General features: G+C 34.9%; 1 protein-coding gene across 1 annotated transcript; it reads left to right on the plus strand.

Annotated features, from left to right (window-relative positions):
• Positions 1 to 6,447: 6,447 nt before the first annotated feature.
• LOC113549823 (zinc finger protein Elbow-like) lies at positions 6,448 to 16,769 on the plus strand. The gene is made up of 2 exons (XM_026951295.1): positions 6,448 to 6,825; positions 14,865 to 16,769. Exons 1-2 carry the CDS (start codon positions 6,766 to 6,768, stop codon positions 16,296 to 16,298), a joined length of 1,494 nt encoding a protein of 497 aa, XP_026807096.1. The 5' UTR covers positions 6,448 to 6,765; the 3' UTR covers positions 16,299 to 16,769.
• Positions 16,770 to 19,675: the final 2,906 nt, after the last annotated feature.

Genomic DNA, 19,675 nt, shown 5'->3' on the forward strand with positions numbered 1-19,675 from the left:
ATGCAACCATTTGTTATTGAGTCGTTAAAATCTTTATTCCGATGAGATCCCTCCCGAACGCGTGAGGTGCATAACATCGATTTAAGTTAATAATATTATTATTGTTTCGGAAATGTCTTTCGTCCACTGTCCACTGATGTAATACGCATACACACAATATGTGTACATCATACATGCATATGATATGGTCGCGGTGAGAAAATTGAAATGTACCTATTGTGTTGTAATCTGTTTAGCACGTCCAGCGGAAATAGATTTTTTCTTCCCATTGTCAATATTTCAGTTGGTTTAAATATTCAAATGATTATTTGATTTATGTGACTAAAGCGAACACCTTTGTTTCTTGTTTTTTTTTTTTCATATTGATATTATATACTACAATAACAGCAGACGTGCTATAAGTAAATATCTACGTGTTTCCATAATATATTTTAATATTACATACTGTACGTCTATATAGTATATATACTTCGGTGTTAATGACAGTATGACACTGACAAATGACAAATAATACTATAGTAATTAGTAAGATTATTATAACGCACATAATATAAATTATAATAAATAGCTCAAGTATTAAGGTAAACTTAAACTTTATAGTACCTACACTGTGTTGAGGTTTGGATGTAACGTTTTCCCGATACATCGAAAATTCGTAATAATTAAACTTATATGACATGAGCGTTTGATAGTAATCAGGTACACAATATCATTAAATAAAAATTTGACTACTTAAAAGTAAATTATTTAATATAAATTCACTATTTGCATACAAATGCATGACAATGATTAATGACAATATTTATAAACTTTAGTAATATAATTTTGCGATACCACAGACTACACATATCGCACGGTGATGTGTTTTCCTCATTTCCGTGTATAAAAGTATATTTATCCTATTTTTAAAAGAACATATGCCAACTGCCAAATAAAAAATGTAAGTATAATAATGATCACGAAACATTAAGTTGATACGCGTTTAACATAATAATAATTACACCATATAACTATATATTAATATGGTGTATTTAATATACGAGTAGGGATTTAACATCACGTGTCCGATACTGACTGCAGAGTATTAAGTCGAGTTCATATAATTACGTCATTTGTCATGACGTGTTCAAAAGTTTAGCTTAGCCTAACCCTGGAAATTTCCGGTAGTTCATGGTTAGTTAATAATACCATGATTACAACAGCTAATCAGGGTACGATATAAGGCATACTACATAGCTAAGGTTCCGGCTTTATTATAAACATTTAATAGGTAATATAACAAGAAACGCGGTTTTCGTTGGAGATAAATATTGCGCTGTAGATCGACGGCTGTCGTCAAAACAATTCTGGCAGGGAATGTTCTAAAAGAAATATATGTAATGATGAGTTATATTTTGTATAGTGAAAAGTATTCAAATGATGTTTCAAAATAATTTCGTACGATTTACATCCAACATTAGGTGTACTCTGTATCTCGTAAATAATTCCCACGTATGCTGCAGTACCATTATTATTATTGTATATCATATTATCATATAATAATGGCATATAATTTGATGTAATTATATTGTGCGCGTGCGTATCGTTATGTTTATTTCAACGACCCAACGGCCAACAACCATATAATAATAATAATAATAATAATACAAGACACATAAAATATGAATTATTGATACATATACGTAAGGAGGGATACACCTGGACGACGGCGCAGAATGCATTCGAGATTGGTTGAGGTGCCTCCCCACATAAACCGCACGATTATCCTTCCGCGGAATTAACATAATATGCGTGTGTACCACGTAATGACCCCTGCTCTCACATAGTATAATAATAATATATGGTTCGACGCAAAACCCACACGGAGATAAATTATTAAAACAACTGACAAAATAAGTCGGTATTGCACAGCTGTCTGCAGATTTGGTATACTAACAATTGTAAAGTCTATAAAAACAATTAACATATTGTAACTTATAATATATATCTACAAATTAAACTCAATATTCACATTAAATATTTGAGCATGTTAGAAAAATCATTATTTTTTTAGATACGTTATACCTATAGAACCATATTATGGAATAAATATAAATCACACAAAAAAATAATTAAACGAAAATATGTTATGATACATAAATAAAAAATACAAATGTAAATAAGTGTATACGCAGTAGAAGACAAATTATTATGAACAAATTAAAATTTTACTACAATAATATATTGATAACACTCAAGATCAACAAAGAATCATCAAAATATAAGATATAACAATAAATGAATACGATTTAAAATTAAAAAGTATGGTATCAAAAAATGTTAATATGTTTATATGAGTAATGAGTATAATATATGACTATTATATACATATAATACAAAATATTCACTTTTTAATGGCTTAAATGTATTTATAATATTATATGTAGTAAATAATATCAATTTAAATTGTTGTAAGCTTCTATGCTTATTTTACTATTTAATGTACGTTATAAATAGGTATTATAATATTATATTATGTGTTTAATTGACTGATGGATTTATTTTATACAAATGTATTCGGCTATGTAACTATAGTCTATAATTCCCTAGATGTTCACCAGTTGATATTTTTATATTTTTGGTTTTTTTTTTTTTTAAATTTTTTTACGGTAATTTTCATTTTCAATTTCATAATTCGTATCATACATTTTGCACGTCTCGAAAAACACACGTAGTATATCCGCCGACCGGACGGTATATAACATTGGCCGACCAACGAAATAATCTCGGTTTCGATTTATTATAAGAAGCGCCGCGCGTGGTTGTACCTACACAGTACGTAGCGAGCGTTAAACGGACCGAACCCGTTTCGGACGATTTCTAACCGCATTATCGCCGCCGCCGGGTCGACATTCGTACATTGTGTCGTCGACTGCCGAGACGTACATGCACGCATAATATAGCATCTTATACCATTGTGTTGTCGTACATAATAGTATATTATACACTCCGAATTGACGGTGAAGCAGTTGGGCCCCGAGCCCAGATAGTGTGTATACATGTATTCACAGATGTGTGCCAAAAACAACGTTTGTAGGCGTCTATATCGTTTAGACGCACTGCTATTATTATTATCCATTGCCTTCCTTCCATTCTGACGAAATAATCACACTTCGCTCTATTTCGATTGAGGACCTTCTTATCATTATATTATTGTGCACGTTTATTAATAATACACTATTTATAGGTGCTAACACTGCTAAATACTTATCGAATTGGTGGAAATCCGAGAGACACTATCGAGACAGCTTATAATCGAGCGTGTTTCATGGGTGGTGATTTCAGGATAAACAATCTTATAAAGTTATAACCCTATTTGTCCAGACCTAATTTCTATTGGCTAGATAACCTTCAAGAATATAAGAGAAATAAGTGAGCCTGAGATCAGTGTTTCTCAACCGGTGTGTCGCCGGATAAGTCCAAACGTGTCGTGGGAAGTACTAATATTAAATACATGAACCTTGCTGACACTATATTTAAAAAATAAATAGGTATTATTCTTAATTTTTTTTATTCTGTGTCACTAAGTATGAAAATTTTTAATAGTGTGCCGCCATAATACAAAGGTTGAGAAACACTGCCTGAAATGATACATTTTTCAAAAATATTAAAATTTACACCAATTAAAATTATTTTTTATAAATAAAAATTAATTTTTATATGTATATTTAAAACTCTCAACATTTGACTCTAGTTGAGTGGATTGAACTATTTAATTTACTAATTGGTATACAATAGCTTACAAAAAAACACAATGCTAAGAAAAAAATTTACAAATTAATGCTGAATATCTTGTACAAATAAATGTTTTATGGCCATCAGTCATCCGCAAGTAATTTTCTGGTATGCTGGTAAGCCGTTTCTGGTGTAATTTATTTTTTAAAAGCTCGTATGCTATGCTTATATTGGTCGAATAATTAAGGCCAATGAAAATTATAATATAATTGGTTGTTGTATATTTTGTAGAAACTTTTATCGTTTATTGCTCACTGATTTTTTTGATTTGTTAAATTAACATATTATATTCATAAAATGTTGTTGACAAACAACATTGTGTTCACATATTTGTATCATTTGAAAAAAAGAATAATAATATATTTGTGAAAAAATAAAAATATATATATATATATACATTAAATCAATATGATCCAATAGTAGAAAACCGATTAGCTCCAAATTATTATTTTTTCATTATACCGAAGCAATAATAAATACCATGGGGCATAATACAAGTACTTACGATGAAACAACGACTGAATAATAATTTTTTTTCTTTGACTAATATATATATATCTGTTGCATCGATAATTTAAAAAAAATGTTGTAGTGTGAAAACGAAATTTCAAAAACACGTCAGAAAATTGTGTAATCATATCAAATCATACTGCGATAAAGAACTATATATATAATGTAATTATAATAGTAGGTACTAACTTAAGCACTGAATTTTAAAAATAAACTTTATAAACTTGCCCCAGATTGGGGACCCAAGTATCCAACAAGCCTAATTCTTCTCTAAATGCAATATAGTTATGCATTTGTATATTATATATACATGTACCACTAGTCACCACACACCGATTTCTGCCACATAATGTTATTTCGCTTGTCACTATATAAATACTATAAATATTTATTATAACCCGTATGAGTTATTGTATAATATTAATATTTTGCACAAAATAATTTTATTCCAAAACACTGTCGTAACATTTTCGAACTGTAATTTTTATTAGATACAAGAAAGTGAAATCTGGGGAATAAATTCTTAAAGTAACTGTATAATAAATTATACACACTTGGATTTTGATTGTAATGTCAGATATAAAAATATTGTTGACTTTTATTTCCATTTGGGTGTTATACCGTGTACGGGTTGATAACAATAATTTTTAATATTTATCATTTATTCTGATTTCAACTTAAAGATTACATTTCAAACAACATTGTGTGTCGGCAATACTTAAGTGTTCTTGAAATATTATATTTAAAACGATCTACCTAGCTGTTGTTTAAGTGACCGTATGAAACAGAAATTAATCTAAAGCAATTAACCAAAGCAGTTACTGCCCAGTGTCTATGAGTGTACGAGGAATCAGTGTCGAGTGTCATTTACTCATTTATACGTGCATTGACTAGCTCTCTGAGACTGTCCATGGCTCGACATCGTTCGAAATCGACGATTGATATCTCTCATATTGTATACTTATAGTATATCATACAATTATTTAATCGTTTCTTCGAAAACCTACGCGTACTTCTCTATGTAAAGATAATTTAAAAAAATAAAATTTTTATTTCTATAAAAATAATTTATTTGTTGATACGTAGTGAATACATCATTGCTTTATACAAACACAATTCTAGTCATCAAATGTTGTACTACTGTTATTATTATTATTATCTATTCAGTTTGTCATAATATCAACGAATTCCAAATGGAGCTGCTATATACTCGCTTTGATTATAAGGTTAGGCTAGGACTGTAATTAGAAGGATACATTGAAATATTATTTACACGCCCCTACAATTCTGCAAGTTCTGCAGTTTACTTCATAATCCATTTTTGTAGTGAGTTGATTGTAGGGTGTTACAGCAGTACCTGTAAATTGTAACTTTTTTATAACTGTAATGATATTTTTCTCTGTGTATAAACTATATCATCAAGTAAATTTTCCTCGGATAAAAAAAAAAATAGCAAAATGGTAAAATCGATGCTAGTGTTATCCATTTAAAATGTATAATTAAATATTAACGCATATTTTGTTTATTTTATTTACTATTATAATATGAGTTAAAATTATAATATGACTACATATTTCTATATTAAATATAAACATAATTACGGGTATAAGCTATAATACACTTTGGCGTCCTACCATTGAACAGTTTCTTCGCTCAAATTTATTTCTCATTTTAATATATTCACCAAAGGTGTAAGGTCGTGCAGCCCTTCAAACGGGCCTAAAGTAACACGTTGCATATAAATGAAATGGTATTTGCAACGAGCCCGAACGCTCTCGGTTATTCCTACGGACTAACGGATCTGTTGAAACAATATTGAACACAAGATTTTGGTAGGTATATATTGCACCTCTTTTGCGATTTTCTCGTCTCTCTTTCTCTTTCGTAACACCGTAACAGCGTTACTATACCACACCTACCACCCTCATAATATACACCATCAGATTTTGACATTACCGCGGTTTATGTGGCGATTGCGATGCTCGACGAAAGCCGCGTGCGACCGTTCACGCGAACCGCGTTCGTCCGCAAAGTGATTTGTTGCGCGCGCGCCCTCGCCGACGGTAGACGGAGCCACCGTCCGGTGACTGCTTTGCGGACGGCGTTAGCGCGTCGTCAGACCGCCGCCGCACTCGTGCCACACCGAACTCAGCGGCAGTGCAACACCGAAGATCGTTAACGTTCGACGTCCGTCCGCGCAGTCGTTTGCCGTACGCCACAGTCGTTTCGCCGCGACCGTACTATAATAATAATAATAATAATATTATTATTATTATTATTGTATAATATTCCAGTGTGTCTGTGCGATTCCACGCCCGTAATTTGTAATAAATTATTTCGGATTTTATAATTTTGCAAACATTGTTAACGAAAAACTTTTTTTACTATTATAATTTCGACCGCGGGTGTTTCGTATTATTTTCATCCACCTAGTGTAAAACGCTGAATCCGACACTATAGTGTGTATGTGCAGTGTGAACCATGATCATGAGTAACGAAAACCAATACCTGAGACCGGATTATTTAACTCCTCTACCGTCGGTAAGTGTAACATTATTTTGTTTTATTATTATTGCCATTTTTATGCCTATACTAAAAATTATTAGATTTTTTTTTCAACGATTTTTTATTTCATTAAAATTAAAATAAGATTAGTCCGAACCATTCAACTAAAATTGGAGATATTATTTAAATTATAAATATTCAAAACTTTATATATGTTCAAATATCAAAGTATGTTTTGCTTAACTATAAAGCAGCTTAATTTTATTTTTAAAACGATTTAATTATAAAAATATAAAGAATAAAAACAATTAAATCGTGTATGTATTTAATATACTGAACACATCTAAAAAAAAATTTTAGGATAGGAACCTTGAACTGTTTCATTGATGTTTGACCAAACTTAACGAATTTATAAATTTTTAGTGGCTTGTTGAAAATCAGTATACAACAGATCCGATTACAAGCCAGAACGATTCTGATCTGATGTGTAACGCAAAAAAAAAATATATAAAATTAAAGTAAATCCCGCATTTTACTGATGAATTGTATTATTACACAACCAATCAAAAGGTTTTGCGTAGGTACACGGTTGAATAAATCTGAAGCGGAATTTTCTGTCGGAATTCGCGTTGGTGGTAATGCTAATACTAAAATTTGCTTTATTATATTCTAGTTCGTCAAATCAAAACCAAACTTTTGAAAACAGCGTAGTTTCGATAGCAATTATAACAAATATATTTTTGAGATTATTACAAATGCGCATTATACAATGGCAATGATAATGTTTTCATTTAAACGACTTTGAAGCGACAAATCTCTTAGCATCTCTATCTAAACACTATATAAAGCGATTGAGCATCCAAATCGGTTGATCGGAAAGCCATGCAAATAAAAGAAAAAGAAAAGGAGGACGTTAACCCCCTGCAGACACAATGACGATAATAATAACAATACGCATCGAGTTGGTTGCGCGTGGCGGGACGGGGGGGGGAAATACCACCGCCGAAGCTATATCTAACTCTACACTTGATTTATTCCCGAAAACTCGCAAGCAATATTGATTCGCCGTGTCACATAATAATAATAATAAAAAAAAATAATAATATTATGTATAAAACAAAGCGCGTACACCAGGAGTGCGAAAGCTAAATAAATAAAAAAATTAAAAACCAATCCACGACTTTGCCATGAATTATTATTGTATAATAAACGTTATATATTTTAACATACAATAAATATTGTAGGATACGTCCTTATAATAGTGTTATATAGGTACCTCGTCGAACGGCTCACGTCTTCACCTAATATAATAATATAATATCGTCGCCGCAAGAAATTGTATTTGAGCGCCGGCGGCAAATCGATTACGCCACGGCCCGGGCGCGCGCGTGTGTGTTCGATAATGACACGCGGAGGGGAAGTGTATTTTTTTACCACCCCTGTCGTCAGTTCGTTAATGGTTTTCTACCCGCTCGTTGTAGAGAAGTGCTTGTCGTTGTCGTCGTTTTTGATGTCTACACACGCGCGCCTGCGCGCACTAGGCTTATTACAGGACTTTGACATGTCGATGGGCGGCTGTAAACTCTGACGATCGACGGGAAAATGGTTAAGACGGTTAGGAGGAATATCGAGGGGAAAACGATTTGAAACGAGAGGTGTGTACATCTATCAACCTATGTATATATATATAATATACATTATATTGTTAGCTGCCGCGTGCATGTATTATATTATAAGATAATATATTATATGAAATATAATAATTCTGACGGCCTATTTATCCAGTTCGTCGACGGGGCTATCTTGACTGCATGAGCGTGGATACGACTGCATCAATGACAGCGAATACGCGTACATCGTGCCATAATAATATGTATTGATAGATATTATATTGTATAGGTATAATATTTTGGTCAGTGTATTAGGTGTGTACTCTCCTTCCGGTTAGTTCTAGGCGTGGTGGTGTAAAATGAAAATTGATGATATTACATTATAATAATATTATATTATTAATAGTTGTAGAAACCGAGACAAAAATTTAAAAATAATCATTTTTTTTCGACCGGGTTTTGACTGACATCGACACAATTGTTGTCGGCGTTCATCAATATTTGTCGTCATAAAAATTTTTTCTATAAAACTAAACATTAAAAAAATGTTAACAAGGTGCGAATTTTATATTAACAAATCGCGTGTCGGAAAGGTCAAAATTGATGTTGGCTGGAGGTGCTATGTTCATACTTATCCATGATATAATATAATAAAATATCATGAATACCGCGCTCGAATGTTGACGGTTTTAATTTTTTTTCCACTGACTTAAAACTGCATTTTATTATTATTAGTTATAAGTTATTACCATAGATAAAGTAGTGTTTATGGATGGCGATGCATGTCTAATGCCTATACTCTGTACAATGATTTCACTATATATTCCGATTGATGCAGTTGCTCACGCTGACACGCTGTAACTTTAATTGGGAGCGGGTCTTTAAATTCATCTTGACACGGCGGCATAGGATTTATAACAGCGATACCTGCAATATTATTTTTATTGCACAGCTCAGATAACTAGTTTTCGGCGCGTTATTATTTTACGTTTTACACACTTAATTATAATATACCAAATATAATAGCCCGACTTTTATTCGTTACGATACCGTGCCAGGAGTACTGAGGTACAAATTATTATAATGTATATACTCTATAAACATGACGACGAGTAATAGTTTATTCTAAAAGCATTCACCCGAGTACATAATAATATATTATAGTGCCGATAAAATATTATTTACGACGTGTATATATCTGTTTCATCATTATAATATAATACGTCCGGTGAGCCGTAACACCGTGATGATCGGTCGTTCGAGACGGATTCACTGTAGATACTCCTCGAAAAGGTATGCATAAAACGATATAATTTGTCGATATCATAATATTATGTATTATATTAACCGGACGTGCGCTAATTTATTGCACATCACTCGACACAAGCGTGTTTATTATGCACACCCGAGCATCGTAAGACACTGTTAGTCGTCTGCATATTATAATAAACGTTGGGTATACACATGTGCATATATTATACACGAGCAAAAATAAACTCGATAAATGCCCGTAAGTCTACATTTTATACTGCAGAAAAATACTGAGTGCAAGTCGAAATAAACCAATCACTTAACAATCGATTTTTTTTTTTTAGATAGGAAGATTTATAATATAATATATAGCCTATGATATATTTATTGTAATATAGGTTAGTATCGTGTTATTTAAAAATTCAAAATTAGCATATACAAATAAGGATAGGTTAGGTTATCTTTTTATGCACGACAGTAATTTAATTTTTAATAACCGAGCTTTTGATTTTTTTTCTACTAATTTAATGGTGTACAGATGCTGTAGCATATTATTAATGAGTATAGGAATATACCAATATACAATTCTGTTTGCTTAGGTGACATTTATAGTTGTGTCTCAATATTATTGGCCGACTGCGGGGTCGATTGGCCCTGAGAAAAAGGTTCAAAGCATGATACGCATGACGCCAGCGCGAAGAAAATACCGTGTATACCCGTGGGTCGACGGAGAGAATTCATGCGCGTCGCCGACATATTTATCGTCGTGCGTTTCGATATTTTTTGTACATTGTACAATAATGATAATAATATGACAATACGTAAACGTGCCGTCGACGGCCGGCCGACATATTTGAGTGAATACCGTCACCATCATCTGTGCACCGGTCTTTAATATTATTGATTATTATCGTTATAATGTTATTAATCTCTTATTATTCGCTTCACTCCGAGTTCCGACAATCGGTTAACCCGTCCGACTATTTTCGTACCGCGTGATTATATGCGCGAAAACTTTTTGCCATGCGCACGCTAAACGAAATTAACGGAATAGTCTTCGGCAACGGACCACGACAACACTGCCGTAATGTATAATATTATATTCGGCTCGTCCGCGACACCGCCACCGTGAACACTGCGCAGATAAGGTATTCGAAGTATTCGCCGCTTAGTACGACGTTCCGCGACGAAACTATACCGATCGTTCCCCGAAATACACCAGTCCCACTAAGTATGTGTGTATGTATATATATAGAGTAAGAGAGTGACGACAACCGATCGACAGAATCCTCTTAACGCGTTCTCGGTGTCTGTGTGTGTCGGTTGTACGAGGTAAAATCGTGCAGAACTGTATAGTACTGAAAAGTAATCACGATGGTATAAATAATATAATATTATAATTCAAGTCAACTAGCCCATTCCAGTACAACTAGTTGCAGCGATACTGAAAGTATATAATCTTTAAAATCGTGTCCCTAAATGTATAAAGACTTCCCGCCGATTATACTTACCAAACCAACTATAGGCTATGATATTTTACTGTGTCGGTGATAGACGTTGGAAAGCATATAATTTACATCACCGAGAGATATTGATAAGTACCTGCTACGAGCAAATTTAGTTATGTTTTTATTTCTACTGGCTTCCGTCCACAATTAGCCAGTGGCACACACGGGAGGGAGGGTTAAGAGGACACCCGAATTGTCTTCTTTCGTGAAAAAATATTTATACTAAAAATATCCTCTCTTCTGAATATATTTATTATTAGTGGTGTGTAATTTCAGGAAAATTATTATTAGCATAACCTCCTCCGTAAAACAACCTATGTCGTGCGCTACCACACTGTTAGCAGGACCACGTATTCTGGCCGGGAAAACGTCACAGCCACCCTTGTCACAATATATTTAAGTAAATTGCACAATTCTGGTTCCACCGGTGTCAGACGTCTGGTTGTGATGATTTATTACAAAGGTACAACAGCCAGCCGTAATCGCTGTCGTCGTACCTACTCCTAATGTGTTATGGTTTAACGTATACCTATAGAATGGCAACGGCGGCGGCGGCGCAGAGAAAAATAGACATCGGACGAACAAAATTCCCTAGGAACGAGACGAACGAGTTAATTTACCGTCGGCATTATAATTTCTAAATATTTTAGTCGTATTCCGATGATATATTCTATCAACTATTTAAGTCCGTTCTATCGTCTCGCATCATAAAATATCTTGTTTTTTAAACATTTTGCAACGATTCGAATGCACACACGTTATACACGCTTGACACGCTCACATATTATCACGTATTCACGACAAAACAATGCAACCATCTAAGCGACGGAAACTTGTCGACGAGGCCGGTGTATTAAAATCATAGATATCTTGTATACGAACAGATAATATTAATATAATACCTACCTACTCCGATGTTATAATGATTTTATAAGAGTATTATGCCTGTCATTCACAAACACATACATAAAATACATTGTATGTAATGGTACGCGTATACCACAATAAACTTCAATCAAAACATAAATATAATTATCAATGTGTCTTATCTGGCTGGAGTTTAATTTACACAAACAGTAAGTTAATAAACACCACACATTTCGGCCTAATGAACATTAATGATCTGTATTTTTTTTTTTTTTTTGAACATCTATTATTGTAATATCTATGTAATTTTTGTATGAATTTGTTCTTATCCATAATCGACTTCGCCTTGCCAGTCACCAAAGCACAAAACATATATTGTACGGTTGTACCATAGCAGAGTTAGAAAAAGTCAAGAGTTATTGTATACTCTAATTTTATATTAAAATTTTAAAAAATAAAAATAATTGGCACTGTATAACATAAATAGGTATACATACACACATCATTATAATCATACATTTATAAGTATAGTATAGTATTATACTGTCTTATTCAAAAAAGCGTTATTATTCTCTGTTTCTTGAAAAGTTGGTACATTCATTGAATTTAACGTACTATGTAAATATTATTATTTTATAAATGCTATTTCCTGCTTCCACAAAAATTTTATCGTCTCGTCGATTGTGTGTATGAAAAATATGAAAAACAGATGACAATTTATCGCGGATCTCGGCTAATGGACAAATATTTAATATTTTTTATCTTGTAGATCGTTCCACAGAATTTTCATTTATTTGAAATGTGCAATGTTGTTTATATTAAAATTTTACGCGAAGTTCATTCCTTTTAGAGTTGTATAAAATAATATATGTATCGTGCATTTAATATTAAATATTGATGAAAGAAATATTAGTTATAAACAAATATTTAATTTTTATTTATAAAATATTTTATAATAGTTCAACTGATATAAATTATAGCCTATAAGTAATTAACGTTAAAAATTGATAAATTGATAAATTAGTAATAATAATACGAATCATTATAACTACAGTAATTAGATATTCGAATACTTAAATATTTCCAAAATACAAAAATCATTCTTGAAATGACTTTAGGATTAGAGTCTCCCGGATTTTAATCCTTCTTATATATTATACTAATATACTTAAACATTTAATAAACCATAGTACCATACTAATTATTCATTAATAAGTACGTCATAATAAATGTATTAATTTTAATCTCTTATTATCGTATAATAATCATTACCTAGACATTAACTTTTATAAATTACGTAAAGAAAATTCAATTAGTAGAATAAAATACTTTTTTTTTTTGACACTATTTACGTCTATACGTTTACAAGTAATTGTTACTAAATTCTAAATGTATTTCGTTTATTAACTATGTATATTATTATATCAATAGCATTTGTTTTTCCTTAAGTTTTACACATGTGCACACGAAGATGGATTATTAATATTATTATTGTCCGCGTGTCCTGTATAACAATATTCCGAGATCGCATTAAATTATTTGAAACCGTATTGGAAACTCCGTCTAACTATAATGTGGCCGCGATAAACGTGTTTTTCGTCTGAGGTACTGTTGACATGATTTCAACATCTTCAACGCCGAAGACTTATCTTTGTCGCATAAACAATAAAAATGTCTTTACTAAATGTGCCATAATAGGTGATAATACAATATCGGTAAGGTATACATTATCGACTATCGTGTAAACGACGGGCACGTGACGCTAACCCATAACGGCATGGAGGTCGAACGCGAGAACAAACTGAAAAACCACATATTAATATATTATAGAATCGTAAAATGAAACTATTGCCAAAGGGGGAGTAAAGAATAAAAAAAAATCAGTTTTCAATAATACGTGTGCAGTAGTATTGTACGTACGATGATTATTATGTGCATTGGAGGCTTGCAGATTTTTATGCGTATACACAAAACACAAACGTACAAGCATATAAGGATTACATATTATTCCGCAGAATGCGTTTTGGGCATGATAATATTATGTGGTTTATTATTGAAATTTCCCGGCCATATTATACCGCTGGGAAAACGATGTTATTGAAAACTAGAATACGCGTACAGTATTGTCTATGTATAGTATTGCATTTTAGTCTAGTCATTGATACATAGGTATATTGTATATTTAATGGAGCACATAATACATCATACAATATGATAATATTTATATATCGTTACTAAATTATAATAAAAAAAATACAAATAAGAATAGTTTAAAAGGAAATCCATTGAAAATAATATAATGCGAAAACACCTCTTATAATATTAGAATAATAACGCTCCGTTATATTCAAAAGTAGTGTAAATACATTTTATTGGTTTTACAATAATGTGTACTTTTTTGTTTTTTGAAAATAAATAAAAATCTAAAAAAGGACTACAGTTGTGTGGATTTGAAAACTGAACACGAAGTGATAAAAAAGAGCAAACTAACATAAAAAAAAATCATTTATTTTTAAGCTATAAACCAATCTACACTATGTTTTTTAAATAATATGGATATTTGAGTGTATTATACCATACAGAAGAAATCGTTTAGTACGTCATCGATTTACACGTAATATCGGTTAATGTGTACACAATATTAAGTACTACAGCTGAATTTCACGTTTTTGTATATTGTCGTACACAACCTAACGCGATGCGAACTACGTAGTTCTTTTAATTTATCATCAAACAGGTGTACCGTGTCCTTATCGGTTCCATATTATCCAATAATATACTGTGAAAGTGTACTTTCCGTTAGAATTTTCAATAACGTATTATTGTTTTCTGATTTCAGTTGGACGCCAAGAACAGTCCACTGGCGCTGTTGGCGCAGACTTGCAGTCAGATCGGATCCGACGCACCGGCGCCGCAGAATGGCAAGACAAACTCGGACAAGATTGGCAACCACCACAAGAAGACGTCGTCGTCACTCTCTTCGACGTCATCGTCATCTTCCGACCACGGAGGCGGTGGTGGCGGTGGCGGCCGAGACAAGCGTTCGCCGTCGCTTTCGTCGTCGTCGTCGTCGTCCTGTTCGAACAGCGGTTCGCCGCCCGGCCGGACGTCGGTAGTCCACAACCACCTGCAGCCGACCCCGATCACTCCCGTCACCACCACGGCCCGGTCGAGTTTCAAACCGTACGAATCGTGCGTTCTCCGACCGGCCGCCGAAGTGGCCGCGGCTGCAGCCGCCGCCGCCGCCGCCACCACCAACGCCACGTCGATCAGCCTGGACGCGACCATAAGGAGAGCGACGCCCGTGGCCATCGGTGGCGCCGGTGACCGGTGCAGCAGCAAAGAGAGCGCTTCGAGTCGCAAGTCGCCGGCAGAAGACGCGGCCGCCGCGAGCAGAAAACACGGCGAACAATCGCACAACAAACATTCGTCGTCGTCGGCCGCATCGGTGGCCGCTCTGATGGCAGCCGCCGGTTACCCGTCGGCGCACCACCACCCACAGTTGTCCGCGCACCCACATCACCATCACCACATGGCGGCGTTGGGCGGATCGCCCCTCATGAGCCCCTATTTCAGATCTGGCGCCGGGGCGCCGCCACTGCCGTGCCGCGACCCGTACTGCGCGGGTTGCCAGCTGGCCGCTCACTTGGCCGCCGGCAAACAACCACCACAGCCGGCGGCCACGTGCCCGGCCGGTTGCACGCAATGCGACGCCAGCCCGAAGACGGTGGCGGCCGCGGCCGCTGCCGCCGCAGCCGCTCACCACCATCACCAACAGTCCGCTGCTCATCACCAACACCAACAGCAGCACCAGCAGCAACACCACCATCACACGATGGCCGCGGCGTACGCACACGCCCAACTGGCCGCGCTGGCCGCGGCCGCCAGCCAATTGCCGTACGTGTGTTCGTGGATGGGCGCCGACCTGCCGTCGTACTGCGGCAAGCGATTCGGCACGTCCGACGAGCTGCTCCAACACCTGCGCACGCACACCTCCGACCCCGCGGCCGCGCTGCCGCTGTTGCAGCGCTCGTACCCGACGCCGCCGCTCAGCCCGTCGGCCGCCGCGGCCGTCAGCCGGTACCACCCGTACGCGTCCGGCAAACATCACTCGCCGTACGGTTTCCCGTCCGGTTACCCGTCCTCGCCGCTGGCTATGCCGCCACATCCGGGCCTGTTGCCGCCGTACTTCCCGGCCGTCGCCTACTCGCCGTACGCCGCCGCAGCCGCAGCCGCTGCCGCCCCGCGACTGGGAACGTCGCCACACACATAACCCTGTCCCCGCGGAAAGTCTTAACGATTTGTTAAATGTATTATTATTATTATTATTATTATTACGATCGTCGTACCGCTGTTAGTCGCGATGAGTGTTGTTAGCTGATGATTAGCGAAATTTGTTTTATTATTTTTATTTATGTTTATCTCTATAATATGTATACAATACACAATATACTGTTATTGTTGTGTAACAATAATAACCGAGTACATTATTATATACATACACCAGCTATTATTAACGCTGCTTTTTTATTATTATTATTATTATTATTATTACGTTCTATAGGTACGCGTTATAATTTTTATTTCATTTGAACGAAAAAAAAATAATTTACTAAAATGTCATATAATTGATCCGCTTTTTATCTTAATCGGTTTAATAATAAGTTATTGCGTATAGGAACCTATATATTATATATATTTTTATTTTGTTATCGACTACGTTACCTTGTTTTTATTTATTTATTTTTTTTTTTTTGTTATTCGGTTTTATTATTTCATATTATTATTAATGTCAGAATTTAAAATATATGTATATATATGTTTCATATAAATATATATATATATACATATTCGATTCGTATATAATATTATAATATAAAATATGTAGTAATAACATAAATTATATATATTATGAATTTATTGTAAAAATATTAAACTATGTAACTGTATATTATATACATCACCCGATTTCATATTATATATTGTTGAATATAATAATATAATATAATATATATATATATATATATAATATTTCTGTTACTCTTTTATTCGTTCCTGGCTATTTGACGCGAATAAGTGTCGTTACAATGACAATATACCATCACGATGGCGATGTACTGCAATATCTGGTCGACCAAAAGCAGATTATTATTATTATTATTATTTGTATTGTTTTTGTTGGACTGAAAATAAAACGGTCTTGGTTTTGACCAAACAGCGTTAGGGGCGCAGAGTTGACATACATATACTGGTATATGATCGACCGCGTTACAGTGGATTATACCGGAGTACGACAAGCTGGTTGAACAATAATTCTACCACTAATTTCCACAATAACACTATTATTTAGTGCTCAATTAGTGCTATTCGTCGGTGATATTTTGTGATTATTTACTGACGTCAGAAAAAGAACTTTCACTCCGAGATATTGATCTTATAATTAATAGTGTGTAATAAATTATATGTTTTACAGAGATATTGCGTCAATATTTTTGTTTTTATACATGATTAATGGTGATATACACACACACTGTTGCAAAATTTCAGTATAATTGTTAATAAAATATAATTATAGGCATGTATTTTCAATATATATATCGTATACTTTTAAAATTGAAATATATTTATCCAATTGATAACAATTCGATATAGGCCCATCAAATTATATTATATTTTAAAAGTTGTAAATCCGATAAACATGTTAAAAAATACAATTCCTATGGTGTTTTAAGAGTTATCTACCAAAGACTAACAGCCAAATGGTTAAACGTCGATGATATTGTAGACTATCTTAATCGTATAATATGTCTGCTGATATTTTTGCAATTAATCTGAGTGCATTATTTTTTAATGAAAATTGTTTTGGTACGTTGTTAAACAAAAAATTATTCAAAATGTACACTGCAACGAGTGAAAAGTGTTGAGTATCACACCCAGTTAAACGTTAAACAATTCTTAAAGCTTATTGGTCTACCGACATGAAGTCATTTCGACAATAACGCGATCGTTCGATTGTGAATTTATGAAACGTATAACAACAGTAAAAATGATATAACACCGACAGGAGACCCACGTGAAACAATAAAAAAATGTAATAAAAACTGCGGCGATGACCTAAACCATCCACTTCAATCCGAACAAGACGATGGCAATAAAACAATATAATATGCGACACCCAGTGATTAGAGTACTACGTCGTATACCCGCATATTGCGATGTACCTATCTGACTTATTAAACATATTGTTTTAGAACAAAATACAAGAATTTGAAAAATTGAATTATTTAAATATTCAATTGAAAATATAAAGATATGAAAAATACTCCTCTACGAATTCGATTAACAATAAATTTGTTCTGATATCAATTATAAATATACTGTAGTATAATATATGAATCCGGTAAGGTAGATTTTCCATACAATAATATAATATGTTATGAGAAAAACGACAGTGGCGCAACTAACTGGCAACACACGTGTGGTTGTACGACGTCCTCTCGAGTCGTATCATAATAATATAAATATAAATATTGTATACATATATTGGTAATACATCGCATTATACAGTGTGTCGTGCGTTGTGGAACTCCGTCTTCGTCATCGTTGAAACCTATACCTATACATATTATTATTATACCGTACGTTAAACTCGAGTCCAATTTACGAGCAGACGTGCGTTCGCCTATACGCGCATTACATACACATTATAATATAATATACGAATATATAATATATATATATATAAACGGCACGCTGCGTCGTCGGCCGAGAGACGGACGGGGACTATGCGCATGTGCAACGTATGGAAATCGCGTGCTTATATTATATGATAATAACATACATACCGATAGCTATAAATATTAAACGGTCGCACAAGACGCAGCGCACAAGTGCGCTGTGCTTAACAGCAGCAGCAGCAACGCATAAGATACTACTGCGAACGCGACACGGGTACAATAGTATATACGACGTACTGCGTATATACCCAAAGCCTGCAGCCAGCTCAGGTCCATTTCGGGACCGACCGGTGTTACGATGATAATATAGTGCGCGTTATGTATAGACATACACAGTATATGGCAATGACGTTTTTAATATGCGCGGACGGTCCGAGTTGGACGTGTCCGTGTCACCGGAGCTGCCGACCGTTCGCCATTGCGGTCACACGACCGCGGCGTGGCTATCCGTATCCTTTTCGGTCACATAAATTACGACAGTGACGGCGGATAGAGAGAGAGACGCGGGTCTCGATGACGGACGTCGGTGGTCGTATAGGTATACATTATACTTGCAGTGCATCGCATGACGTGCGGTGTGCGTGCACTTTATAGACTATTATATATTATGATAAACTTATATTATACGCAAACGAGTAGGCTTATACACAATACTCGGGTATGTACAGATAGATTGACGGACGGTGTGGTGTATATAGTGTAGTGCGCATATAATTCGCGCTCGACGGCGAGGTGGTAATGAAGGCGGTGGACGCGGACGTGGAAGGAGTCGGCTTTCTCCTGTGAGCGTATCATCATTTATGCACACATACAGTGCGCCATCGCGCGAGCACGTCAATGCGGTCTTTTGACGACGGATGTCGCGCCCGTTGTCGTCGTAGGTAGTGTGACAGACGGTCTCTTCTAGACCAAA

Source organism: Rhopalosiphum maidis, chromosome 1 (assembly GCF_003676215.2).
Source record: "Rhopalosiphum maidis isolate BTI-1 chromosome 1, ASM367621v3, whole genome shotgun sequence".
Classification (NCBI taxonomy): domain Eukaryota; kingdom Metazoa; phylum Arthropoda; class Insecta; order Hemiptera; family Aphididae; genus Rhopalosiphum; species Rhopalosiphum maidis.

Excerpts from the sequence above, each read along its gene's own strand:
- LOC113549823 (XM_026951295.1), top strand. The coding sequence starts at position 6,766 with ATGATCATGAGTAACGAAAACCAATACCTGAGACCGGATTATTTAACT. Across the intron at positions 6,826-14,864 it reads ATTTAACTCCTCTACCGTCG|TTGGACGCCAAGAACAGTCC; the intron begins GTAAGTGTAACA and ends TTCTGATTTCAG.